Source organism: Talpa europaea (genome assembly GCF_964194135.1).
Source record: "Talpa europaea genome assembly, chromosome: 10".
Lineage (NCBI taxonomy): Eukaryota > Metazoa > Chordata > Mammalia > Eulipotyphla > Talpidae > Talpa > Talpa europaea.
In genome coordinates this window covers 44,867,820-44,880,758 of record NC_140077.1, presented here as the reverse complement: position 1 = coordinate 44,880,758, position 12,939 = coordinate 44,867,820, and the positions used below count along the sequence as shown (strand labels likewise).

General features: G+C 47.0%; 1 protein-coding gene across 1 annotated transcript; it reads left to right on the top strand.

Annotated features, from left to right (window-relative positions):
* Positions 1-6,522: 6,522 nt before the first annotated feature.
* LOC311178982 (large ribosomal subunit protein eL42-like) lies at positions 6,523-7,105 on the top strand. The gene has a single exon (XM_084245804.1). It carries the CDS (start codon positions 6,623-6,625, stop codon positions 6,938-6,940), a length of 318 nt encoding a protein of 105 aa, XP_084101930.1. The 5' UTR covers positions 6,523-6,622; the 3' UTR covers positions 6,941-7,105.
* The last annotated feature ends 5,834 nt before the right edge of the window (positions 7,106-12,939 follow it).

The window sequence follows — 12,939 nt, the reverse complement described above, 5'->3', positions numbered from 1 at the left end:
GACAGCGAATCATAGAAGTATCTAGGGACAGGGATTCAGGGAAGACACAAGAGCCAACACAAATCACCTGAAGCGAGAATGTGCTTGGTAAGTTCAAGGAATACAGGGAGAGCACAGGTGATGAGAACTAAACAGCAATGGTACCAGAACCAGGAGAGAACAGCAAGAAGACCCTGCTGGGCCGGGCAGCTTGTCCCTCCATCCTTAGTGGCTTGAGAGGGGGTGGCAGCAAGGAGGGGCCTCCCAAGACCTCTGGTTCATCGGTTTCACTTCCTCCAGCTCCACTTCCCTATTGTTTGGCTGCTGTGAAGTCTGGTTATCTTTGCCACTCCCTGGAGCCTTCCAATACCATTGTCATATTGTCTTTTCCAGACAATAAGAACGGAATTGAGTCTTTTCTTTGCGGCTTGCCCTTGAAGCTCAAGGTCCCAAGACGCCTTCCTCCATTTCTTCCTTGTTTCCCTCTGGGATCTGCCTGAGACTTTTTACTCCATCTCTCCAGGGTCTGAGGCTGCTTTCTGCTTTCCTCTAGAAGGGGGCAAGTAGCCTCCAGGCTCATGCATGGGTGGGCTTTCCTCCTGAACACCCTCCTTCACCATCTGTATGATACTTTAAACAATATTTTGATTACTGTTATTTATATGATTGTTTTTGTAGAAATTTTGAGTGTCTTATATCCGTTTAAAAACAGCCTTTTGAAAAGGGGTCCATAGATTTCTCCGGATGACCAAAGGGGTCTGATGGAGGTAAGACGTACCATCCAAGGAGGCTCCCTGCTGACTAGGAGCGACAAATGGCATCTAGTAGTGACAGAAACTCCCTCTCAACTGTGTGACCTGTGACCAAGGGTCACTCCATTCATAGTTAGGGCTGTCTGACCTCTCTGTGGGGTGGTAACCTCAGCTTACTCATCCCATTTTCCACCTCGTGGAGGAAGTGTTATAGGGCAGCCCCAGGTGTTACTTGGAAACCGCGTTGGGCGCCAAACTGTTATAGGGCAGCCCCAATACAAAACAGGTTGCCTGACTGTGGGTCCTCACCCGCGCACTCAAAAGGACTTATCAATACTCTACTGCAGGCACACACGAAAGGTTAATAAAAGGTTTATTTACAAGGGAAGGGCAAATGAGGAAATGTACAACTCAGGGAGAAAAGTGGGAGGCAAAGTTTTAAAAGCCTCCTACCCGATCCTCTGATCTGGAATCCCAAATGGCACTCTGAGAGCTGGCCACAAGCTAGGAGCCGTGAAGCCAGGAGGCGAGTGAGAGAGTGAGCCCCCCAAGGCCCATGTGTTTGGTTTTTATACCCAACCTGGCTGCTTAACTCCACCCTCAGGTCCCAGCCACCTTCCCTTTCGTGGTGACAGGATTTGTCTTTCCCAATGTCTTGATGGCTTTGGTCTGGAGTGGGGGTAGAGTCCACAAAGCCTGCATGGAATTAGCTCAGGATATCTTTTCCCCCTAACAGAAGTAGGTCTTCAGCCCCACTCTGCAGCCCTGGCGGAGTCCCTCCTGTCCATCCCTGACTGTGGATTTCCTTTCTGCCTCCTCAGCTCGGATAGCAATATAGGGGCAGGAATGGACACTGAGCAGGTTTTTCTGTTCCCATGCAGACTGGGTAAAGGAGGAGTCAGAATCCTCAGTGGCTTTGCAGGTTTTTATTGGGATTACCAGGTACATGGCAGGCAGGGATGCTGGGGGGCCGGGAGGCTGGCAGACCTTCCAGCCCCCAGAAAATCCTCTCTCTATCTGGGCTTTCTGGCGTTCTCTGCTTCTCTCTCGGCTTCTGTTCGTTCTCGGCTTCTTGGCTTCTGCTGGGGTCCCCGTGACACCGCCCTTAAAAACCCAGTCTTAGCCCAGGTGAATCCCATCTACCTATGCCCACACCCTACTCCGGGTACCCGCCATCAGGCATGCATTCGGGACCGCAAGGATCCATCATCTATTCTGATGGTGGGAGGGCAGAAAAGCCTGACATTTTTCCTTACCCTATAGCAAGAAAACAGGAGGAGAGCAATAATTCCCTGAGCCTCAGCTGCCTATCACCATTCCCACTGTCCCCTATTATTAGTATCAATATTTCAGTCAGAGGAAAAAAAGGGGGTCCACTCTTCCCACTGGCGCTCCTTAGAGCCCTCAATTCAGTGAGCTCAGGAGCCTGCTTCCTAAGCCTGACTCAAAAACAGTCCCTTCCCTCAAGGGAACTCATGGTCTGCAAAGGAATCAGAGCTAAGGGCCCAGAGTAGGAAGATATCAAAACCCTAAGAAGCTTTGGATCAGAGGGCTGCTATGGTGACATTTGAAATAACTGGGTTAATTTTAAATGAATCTTCCACAGGCTTGCACCCATTCCTTAGCTGCTGGTGGTTACTCATTAGGGTCACAGCTGGTTAGTGGAAATGAGAGGTAGAGCCGGGAGGAAGGGGTAGGGAAGAGGAGGTCACGTCCTGGGCTGCTGAGCTCACGCTGAGAAGACACCACTTCCGGGCAACCTGGTTGCAAAAGCCTATGACTTACTTTCAGATTGCAGTAAGAGCAGACACCGTGGGGTCACTGCTTGGTTCTTGTGAAAATTCTGAACTCTTTCTCTGCTTGAGGAGGAGGGTCTTGGATGGAAAAGAGACAAGAGTGTGAACTGCCCTGCTCACAGCAGAGCTTGTGGGGTACATTCCCCCCAACCCCATGTCATGCATGCTAAGAAGGCATGCACACTCCTGACCCGTGGGTGATAAGGGGCAGTCTTATGAAGAACCCTGACCTCTTGGCTTAGCAACCAAACACAAGACTTTGTTAAGCAAAAAGAAGAGTAGCTACGGGTGGTAGGTGTCCTGGAGGACGGTCAGGTCTGGGCTGATGTCTGAGCTACAAGTAAGGTAGATGACCAACTGGGTCTTTTGCTTTTGCCCAGAAAGCCAAACTCTGGGCCATGAGAAATGTCTTTACATGAGAAGTTGATTCAAGAGAGTCCATAGGCTAGGCGCCACCCAAAATACCAACTCCCCAAATGGTGGAAGTACTAGATTACATAAATGGGGAGGGTATGTGAAGGAAGTGCAAGCCTTCACATGTCCAGGCCTGAGGAAGTAGCGGCATTCGAGGTGATGTGAGTCGAGGTGATGTGAGTCAAGGGTTTTGACTTTCCCAGCAGGGTGTTTTCTCCGCAGTCAGCAGATGTTTATTTCTGATGCTACTATTGACCCCAGAAGAACACAGAATTTTACTAGGAATGTAATTCAATCAGTTTTCCAAGTTGCCAGGAATGCATGTGGAACCAGTTATTAATCATGAAGAGGGTGCAGGGGAAGAGAGAGACTAAAGGGTGGTTAGAGGGCCTCCCCCGGTGGCACAGCGGTTGAGCGCTGGGCTGCAAAGCTGCCCGCAGCCTCTGCACCACCAGTTTGATCCCCAGCTGCCTGTGAGGGTCCCACATGGCGCTCAGACCTCCCCTGCCATGCCTACTGCTCCCCTCAGCAGTGTATTTCGTCAGTCTGTCTGTTCTGCTCCCCGCTCTGGCTCTCGTGAATTCTCTCACCCTCCCGCGCTTCTGACTGTACCCAGTGCTTGTACACATAAATGAATAAATAAGTAAATCTTTAAAAAGAAAAAAGGGTGGTTAGAGTTTAGTTCCACTTGTTCCTAATTTTAAGTTTGGGGAGCTTTGTTGTTGTTGCACAATGGAGGGGATGTGGCCAAAGTAGGTCACTGAGGTCAGAGCCTGTATAAGACCCTGTCAGATAACAAGCTTAAGAATCATCCATGTTGCTCAGAGTCGGAGAACAGATCCCCCCACCACCCCCCCCCCCACACACACACACACACACACACACACACACACACACACACTTCTTGGGGATTCTTTCAGCCCTAGGGAAAGCCAGAACCACTTCCCCACAGAAGGCATGTATATCCTTCAAATTCTGCACACCAGTTCTCATCCCTAAGGTGGATGAAATGAGGAAGAAATGAAGCTAGAGGCTTGGACTTAATTTCCCACTGTCAATCAAATGCCTGATGGCAGCGCCACGGCGCCTCGCCCCTGCTGGCTTAGTCTGATGTCCTCTCCCTGCCGCTTCCCAGTCCCCCTTGGAGAGGAGCAAGAGGGATGGTGCTTCGGGTGCACATCCCATTCCATACACACTGGCAAAACTCACTGGAATTGTTAGGGGGAAAGGATGTCCTGAGATAATCTCATACAGGCTTTGTGGACTCCACCCCCACTCCAGACCAAAGCCATCAGGACATTGGGAAAGACAAATTCCATCACCACCAAGGGGAGGGTGGCTGGGACCTGAGGGTGGAGTTGGGCAGCCAGGTTGGATATAAAAACCAAACACGTGGGCCTTGCTCCCTCTCTGGCTCGCGATCGCTCGCCTCCTGGCTTCACCGCTCCTGGCTGGCGGCCAACTCTGAGAGCGCCATTTTGGGATTCCTGATCGGCGGATCGGGTAGGACTCATTTAAAACTTTGTCTCCCACTTTTCTCCCAGAGCTGTACATTTCCTCATTTCCCTTTCCCTTGTAAATAAACCTTTTATTAACCTTTCACGTGTGCCTGCAGTAGAGTATTGATAAGTCCTTTTAAGCGCGCGGGTGAGGACCCACAGTCAGGCACCCCGTTTTGTATCGGGGTTGCTCTACAACAGTAGAAATAAACATAGGATGTCACGGGGACAAAAGATGGCAGAGCGCAGGAAGTCCAGACACCAGAGGGGCCCCAAAAGAAGGTCTGGGTGGAGCCTGCCGCGGACCAGCACAGCAGTAGACGATGAGGCCGTCTCAGGGTTGAGAGAAACGTTCAGGGTGGTCAGGGCATCGGTTAAAGAAATTGTTGTAGAGCAACCCCGATACAAAACGGGGCCAAACAGACACACTTCAAGAGAGAGTGTAAATCTGAGTGTAATTTTCTTTGAGTTTGTGACCAGTATATATATGTTTTCCAAAAGCACAGGAACAATGAATATCAATGAAATCAGCTTGCTCATGGGCTCAGCCTATCACCGACAGGGCAGTGATCTACATCTGGACCCAGCCTCATTCCTAAGTAGATAGACCATTAGTTTTGTTTTTAAACTATATAATCGCATTTTTTACTAACTGCTTTTTTACCTAAATTATATTTTAATTATTACAGGGTTTAGTAATGTTTCATTTGAGTCAGCCTTGTGTTAAGGATTTCATATGATTTTTTAATTAACAAGCAATGACCTTTATAGAAGAAAGAAAGAAGTTTAGAAAGACAATAAGGGATTAAAGTTTGTAGTTCTAGGAAGACGGGATAAGGTTTTTCAGCATTCTTGTAGTGGTTCCTGGTGGTCGTTATCTTTTGATAAGCTTCTGTCTTATCTATGTTTTCAGGGAACTTTGCTGTACTTCCCCTGCTTCAGGGAGTTTTGCTGTTCTCCCCCTGCATGCTGGTTCCTTGCCCAGCCAGACCTAGGGACCATGGCAAGCCATTAGCCCTAAGGGTCACTGCAGGGGGAGGTGCAGCAGAGGCGGCCCAGTGGCAATGGCAGAGAGGCCTGAGGCCCTGAACCTGGCTAATGTCTAGTCACCAGCATGGTCTGGGAGCCACTCCCGGCCTGTAATGGCATCTCCAAGGGGAGGTGCAGTGCCATCTCCTCAGGCATATTTGTGCTTGCCAACGGCTTCGAAAATGAAAGGGAAAAGCAAGATACTGGTTAGCAGTGACGTGCGCTCAGCCACGGGACAGATGGTGTTCCAGCGGCTCATCACCCCATTAAAAGTATGATATAGGGGCCTCCCTGGAGGCGCACGGGGTGAAGTACAGCACTATGAAGCAACCTGCAGCCTCTGCAGCACGAGTTCGATCCCTGGCCTGTCTTGCCCGCTGCTTCCCTCAGCAGTGTATTTCAGTAGATCTGTCTGTTCTGTTCCCCACTCTGTCTCTGGTGAATCTGTAACAGGGTGGTCCCCAGGAAAGGGGGAGGTTCCAGGTTCCCTGCCCCACCCAAGGAAGGGTGGAGCTGAGCAGGGAGAGGAGAAGCTGGAGAAGAGACTGAGGAAGGAAGCAGGATGGAGCCAGGAGACCTGGAGGAGGCGCATGGAGCCTAGAGACATGTGAAGAAACTGCGCTTGTCTTTTGGTCTTGGACTGGGTGACACAGAAGTGGGTGAGACCCATGGGGAGGTGACAATGGCAGCTTTTATCTTGATGTTGATTTTGCTCTTTTCCTTCCGGGCTTGTCTGGTTGTTTGTGACCCTTTTCTGTGGGTCCCCACTGGAAGATGCTTTAGACTTGTGGCAGGCCTTGGGGCCTTGCTCTGGGCCAATCCCATTTGGATGGAATTTTACCCACGAGGGGACGGGTAACTTTGGGTGCTTCATTTAGAAACTAGACTCTTTGCCTTACCTGTATTGTTTCCTAGTTTTTATTAAAGTTCCTTCCCATTAAAGTGTCATATGTTTTGTGTTGATGCGGCGGATGGCAGAACCCATTTAGAATGGGCAGGTTTGCGGGGTTTGGGCTGCCCCTCTCCCTGTCCTATAACAAATCCTCTCACCCCCCGCATCTCTGGCCTGTACCCCAGCTCTTGTATGCATAAATAAATAAATCTTTTTTTTTTTTTTAAAAGAATGATATAGGCCGATAGAGCTCTGGTAAGCATGGTGAATGTTCCTAAAACCCGCCGGACCTTCCGTAAGAAGTATGGCAAGCATCAGCCCCACAAAGTGACACAGTGCAAGAAGGGCAAGGATTCTCTCTATGCCCAGGGAAAATGGCGGTATGACAGGAAGCAGAGTGGCTTTGGTGGACAGACTCAGCCGATTATCCGGAAAAAGGCTAAAACTACAAAGATTGTGCTGAGACTTGAATGTATTGAGCCCAACTGCAGATCTAAGAGAATGTTGGCTATTAAGAGATGCAAGCATTTAGAACTGGGAGGAGATAATAAAAGAAAGGGCCAGGTGATCCAGATCTAAGCTTCATCTTTTATTATGAAGATAGTAAAATCTTGACAATTATGTTTACTTAAAAAAAAAAGTTATAGGCGTAAGCAGAGGGGCAAGAAGGAAGCTTCAGAGCAAAAGAAGGACAGAGGCAAAAAAAAGAGGATTTGGAAGAGCAGGGTAAGGGTGGAGATGAGGACATGATGAAGATAAGTAAAGACTGGAAGAGGAGAAACAGAACGAAGAGGAGGAAGTGGACAACTGAGTAGAGTGGAGAGAACCACACCTTGCAAGGTGCTGCCCTCAGATATGGCACAAGTTTAGGTAAAGCTTTTCCAAGTGCTGGGCGGAGTAGTCTTAGGCAGAGGATCCTGGAAAGACAGAAATAAAACCTAAACTAGAATTATCAAAACCAGGACTTTCCAGACTTAGATTATCTGCTTAGCAGAATGCTCTTTTGCCAAATTGGCCTGCAAGTTAGGACTTTTGGCAAGAAAGATTCTTTTTTTTTTTTTTTAAGAGATTTCTTTTTTTTTTTAATTTAAATTTTATTTTTATATTCCCCATACAATTAGAACCCCCTTATTTTGGCCCCAGTCCCTCCATTCCCCGCCCCCCCAGCCCCCATAGAGTGTCTCTGGTTCATAGTTGTTTGTTGATTTTGATATTTTCTTTCTTATAGTTATTCTTTTTCCTGGTCCCTTATTTAAGTTTTCTAGATTCCTGCTATGAGTGAGACCATCCGGTATTTTTCTTTTTCTTTCTGGCTTATTTCGCTGAGCATGATCCCTTCCAGCGCCATCCATGTTGCTGCAAATTGCATGTGTTTATCTTTTTTGAATGCTGAGTAATATTCCATGGTATATATGTACCACATCTTCTTGGCAAGAAAGATTCTGATCGATTCATTGGTCAGTGTGAAGTGTGATTACTCTTGTTTATATATATGGCTAGGTAGTTTTTGGCTCTCAGGACCTCCCCTGCTCCCTCTTCCCCCAAAGTAGTTACTTTCATACTGCCTGCAGTGTTCCAGAAATAAAACCTGAACTATCTGGTAGGGTAAGGAAAAATGTCAGCCTTTTCTGCCCTCCCGCCATCAGGATAAATGGTGGATCCTTGCGGTCCTGAATGCATGCCTGATGGCGGGCACCTGAAATGGGTACACCTGGGCTGAGAGACTGGACTTTTAAGGGCGGCATCACAGGGATGCCAGCAGCAGCAGAAGCCGAAGAGCAGCCGAGAGAGAGAAGCAAAGAAGCAGAAGCAGAGATCACCAGAGAACCCAGAAAGAGTGAGGATTTGCTGGGGGCTGGGAGGACTGCCAGCCTCCCGGCCCCCCAGCACCCTTGCCTGCTGTGTACCGGGTAAATCCCAATAAAAGACTTGCAAAAACCACTGAGGACTCCGATTCCTCCTTTACCCGGTCTGCATGGGATCAGAAAACCTGCACCGTGTCTACTCCTGCCCTTTACATATCTCCACCCAGTTCCAGATCATTGCTGCCCCAGACCACAGAGGCAGTCACTCTTCAGGAAAAACTGGGGCTTTGATATGGCTGGGGCTGTTGTATTGATAGTATTAGAACAAATGGCAGCTTATCACAAGGGATCAGAATGGTTTAGCTTTAGGAAACTGCTAAAAACACTGCTTTTCTTCCCTTGACAGTAACATTAATTGACTTGGAGTCGTATATTGCCTGGAGGCATATCCCCTGCCAGGCTGACTACATTGTGGGGCCCACATGCTTTGGAATCAGCAGTTTGGAGTGGAATTAGTCAAGCCAAGGTGCTGATGTTTTAGTTTTACAAAACTAAAGTTTAGTTTTAGAGACACTGTACTGCCTGCCACACAGTACAGCTTTAGGATTTATTGTCACCTCCGGGCAGGTATAAACTTCCTGACTCTCTCTCCTTATAGTCCATCTCTTATACCTGTGACTGGCTTTCCATTTTGCGATTCATCACATGTTCCAAACTTTATTCCTGCTAGGCTGAGCTTTCTCCCCCTGTGCTTCTCACTTCGGTCTCTGCCTCTTCTCTGCTCCCCAGTCCTGCTTTCTCTCTTCCTCCTTTTCTCACTTCCAATCCAGGAACTTTGACAAGCTGCTTAATATCCTGAAGGGTGGGTCCCTTTGATTCCTCAGTTCTTATCTTGTCTTTTAAAAGTGATTTTAAATCTTCTCTGAACTTTAAGGAAAATGTGATGGTATTCAGTAATCTAATCTTTCCTCTCGCCCATCTCCTCCTACTCATCCCTTTTAACTGCTTCTCAGTATCTCTGCTCACATTTGGGGGGATCTTTCTCTTTTCAGTAAAGTGCTCCAAGCACTTTATTATTTGTCTCTAAGTTGAGTGCTTGGAGGTTGGCAGGCAGTGAAATGTAGTTTGACACTTAATTTGTTAAGTGAGTGCAGAGAAAGGTCTGTTGATAAATGAGTGAAGAATGTTGAGAAAATTATAATACTTTGTTAAAAGTGAAAACAAAAAGAGGTTGCAGAAGCCTCTAGTTCTGCCTATTTCTCCCCTTCCCTTGGAGTTTTTTGTTTTTTTTTTTTTAAAGATTTATTTATTTATGCATACAAGAGCCAGGGTACAGGCCAGAGATGCGGGAGGGGGAGGTGAGAGGATCACTAGAAACAGAATGGGGAACAGACAAGCAGACTGACTGAAATACACTGCTGAGGGAAGCAACGAACTCAAACTCGTGCTGCAGAGGCTGCAGATTGCTTCATAGGGCGGTGCTTAACCCCTTGTGCCACCAGAGAGGCCACCCTTGGTGTTTTTGATCCCACTGCAAAAGACCAGCAGGTGTTCTCCCCAGGCCTAACTTGAGGAAGTTACAAAGAGTTTTCTAGCTTCTTTATACCCTAGATCTTCCTCCTCAAGCTGAGAAAGATTTCAGGATTTTTAACAAGAACCAAACCAACGGTGACTCCACAGTGCCCACCCTTGATGAAATCTGAAAGGAAAGTGGGGTAAGGCTCTTAGGATTGGGTTCCCTGGACAGGGTGTCTTCATGAGCCCAGAGCGGACTCCTCTCCCCAGACCTCTCAGCAATGAAGCAGCAGTTGCTCTTGACAAAAGAAACCTGGAAATAAGGGGAGCCTCACTCACAATCTCCCTACTGCCTCTACCTACAAATAAAGAGGAAAGCCTGGGGAATGTGCTTCTAAGCGAGCTAATCCCCTCCCAGAGCCCCTGCTGACCCAGATCCCCCAAAGGACTCAAGAATGATTCAGGCTGCAGGTATTGGAGGTTAGGACTGGAGATATCTGTTTAGTTCCTGGATTCGGAGTCACTGTTCATTTCAGACATATTATTTCCCTTCAGTTCTGTGTCCTGATTACTGATTCAGAAAATTTGGGTAGGGCTCAGTAGTATCTGTAGGAGTGTGTGGATTTGAGATTTTAGCCTTTAATTTAACTCTCTGGGGTCTGATTGATTTCTGTTTAATATCAGCTCAGCACGGACCAATTTACTGCTCTATTTTCCTTGTGCCTTCTCTCTCCTTGTGTTGCCCAGTTTTAGCTACCACCAAAGGGAAGCTACTCTCTCTTCCTGCTTCCAACCAATTTTTAAATTTCAAGGTCAGGTTTTACCCATTTGGACAAACTACGCAGACTGATTGGTGAAGTGTCTGTCTTAGACAATATTTGAAAAAGGGAATCTAGCTAAGAATGTTTTCAAATTATCATTTCCCTTGACTAACCTGGGGTCATAAAAGAATTTCTCCTCCTAAATTTTTTTAAATTATTAAGAAATCCCCCCCCTTGATCTTGTTTGCAAAATTCATTTGTCCTATCTTAAAAGGATCTCTGCCAAAATGAGTGAGATTTCTCTGAGTACAGACTGTTACCTGGGGGCTTTCCTATGCAAAATTGTCCTGGTTTATAAGTGCCCCCTGAAAATAAATTGGAAAAGAAGCAGAAGTTGTCACAACCTTGTGTCACACTCCAGGAAACTCAGGTACCATGAGACTCTCAGGGACAATGACTCCCCCACTCCTACACACACACACACACACACACACACAGAGCTTCCCTCTCCTGGAGATCTGAAAGCCACTTTAAAAATGAAACAAATATGAAATTTATTTTTGGATTCTTACTCATTTCAATAGAAGATGCTGTGATTGCTTTTGGTACAAATAGCAACTCATCCTTAATGAAGTCCAGTTGAAGAAAAGATCCTTAGCACATTATCCCCTGTCCACTTCTGAAGATAAATATGGTGCATGCGGGGTCACCTTTGCAAGGCATCAGAGAGTGGGAGGAATTTTTTTTTAATTTGCATTTTATTTATTTATTTTTTAAAATAATAAATTTTATTTTTATATTCCCCATACAATTGCAGCCCCCCCATTCTGACCCCAATCCCTCCCCTCCCACCCCTCACCCCCCAAAGAGTGTCTCTGGTTCATAGTTTTTTGTTGATTTTGATTTTCACTTTCTTATAGTTCATTTTCCTGGTCCCTTATTTAAGTTTTCTAGATTCCTGCTATGAGTGAGACCATCCGGTATTTTTCTTTTTCTTTCTGGCTTATTTCGCTGAGCATGATCCCTTCCAGCGCCATCCATGTTGCTGCAAATTGCATGTGTTTATCTTTTTTGAATGCTGAGTAATATTCCATGGTATATATGTACCACATCTTCTTGGTCCAGTCATCTATTTTTGGGCATTTGGGTTGTTTCCAAAGCTTAGCTATTGTAAATAGTGCTGCTATAAACATAGGGGTGCAGGTGCTCTTTGGAATGGATGTTTCTGTGTCCTTTGGGTAAAGACCTAGGAGTGGAATTGCTGGATCATATGGAAGCTCTATGTTTAGTAGGTCCAGAAATCTCCACACAGCTCTCCATAGTGGTTGGACCAGTTTGCACTCGAGTGGGAGGAATTTTTTAATATCCTCTGTCATATTCCTGAGTAATGATTAAAGCCAACCCAGGAAGCTTCTTTGGAATAAAACACAGTTTAGCAGTAGTAGTGTTTCTTGGGCTGGTGGGCTGATGATGAGATATGACAGTTTGAGAGTTACACCATTTCTTCCCGTATGCATTTCTTAATAATTCACTGGAAAGCCGTTAAACGAATACTTTCTGTTCCTGTTGGCGTTTAATAAAAATAGACAAAGGAGCATCTATGGGTTATGAGGGGAAAAAAAGGTCAGATAGCAAGTTCTGTTCTATTCTACCCAGTGTTCACGGTAGAGTCCTCCCAGAGCCTCCTTGCTTTTGACCTTATGTGCTTCCTGTGCTTGGCTGCGGTGCCAGGCAGCTGTCCAGGCAGGGCCAGTCTCCACCTAGGTGCTGCCCTGGGATGAATGGCAACAGCCTTTTACCAGCTGTCCACTGTCCATGTGTGAGGAACCTCTGCAGTTCGCTGCTGACACAGCGGTGGCTGAGAACAGCTGTTCCTACCTGCACCTCACAGCTGAGCAAAAGAGCCTCAGAGGGTCTCAGCAAACTGCCCCTGTCAGGAGGCTCTAAGGGACAAAGTGGGGCTCATGATGCAGGCCTGTCTGATCCCAGAGCCTGTACTCCTGCGGCCCTACTGCCCCCTCGATGCCTTTGCCTCTGCTTGTTTTTCTCAGCAGAATATTTTAGCAGAACAGGCATGAAAAAGTCTGATGTCAGAAGATCACAATCTAGTTAAGGACAAAAGGTAGTTTAAAAAGCATTCAGGGGTGGGCCTCCCTGGTGGCACAGCGGTTGAGCGCTGGGTTGCGAAGCTACCTGCAGCCTCTACAGCGCCAGTTCAATCCCCGGCCACCGGGCGAGGGTCCCACATGGTGTGCAGACCTCTCCTGCCGCCCGCTGCTCCCCTCAGCAGTGTACTTCATCACTCTGCCTGTTCTGCTCCCCGCTCTGGCTCTGGTGAATTCTCTCACCCTCCCGCGCCTCTGACTCTACCCAGTGCTTGTATAAATAAATCTTTTAAAATAAATAAATAAATAAAACATATCTATGAAAAAAAAAAAAAAAAAGCATTCAGGGGTTCTAACTGGAGTATCAGACCAGACAAGCTGACTGCAGCTAT

What these genes read in the sequence shown, in the direction of transcription:
- LOC311178982 (XM_084245804.1), top strand. Translation starts at nt 6,623, where the DNA reads ATGGTGAATGTTCCTAAAACCCGCCGGACCTTCCGTAAGAAGTATGGC.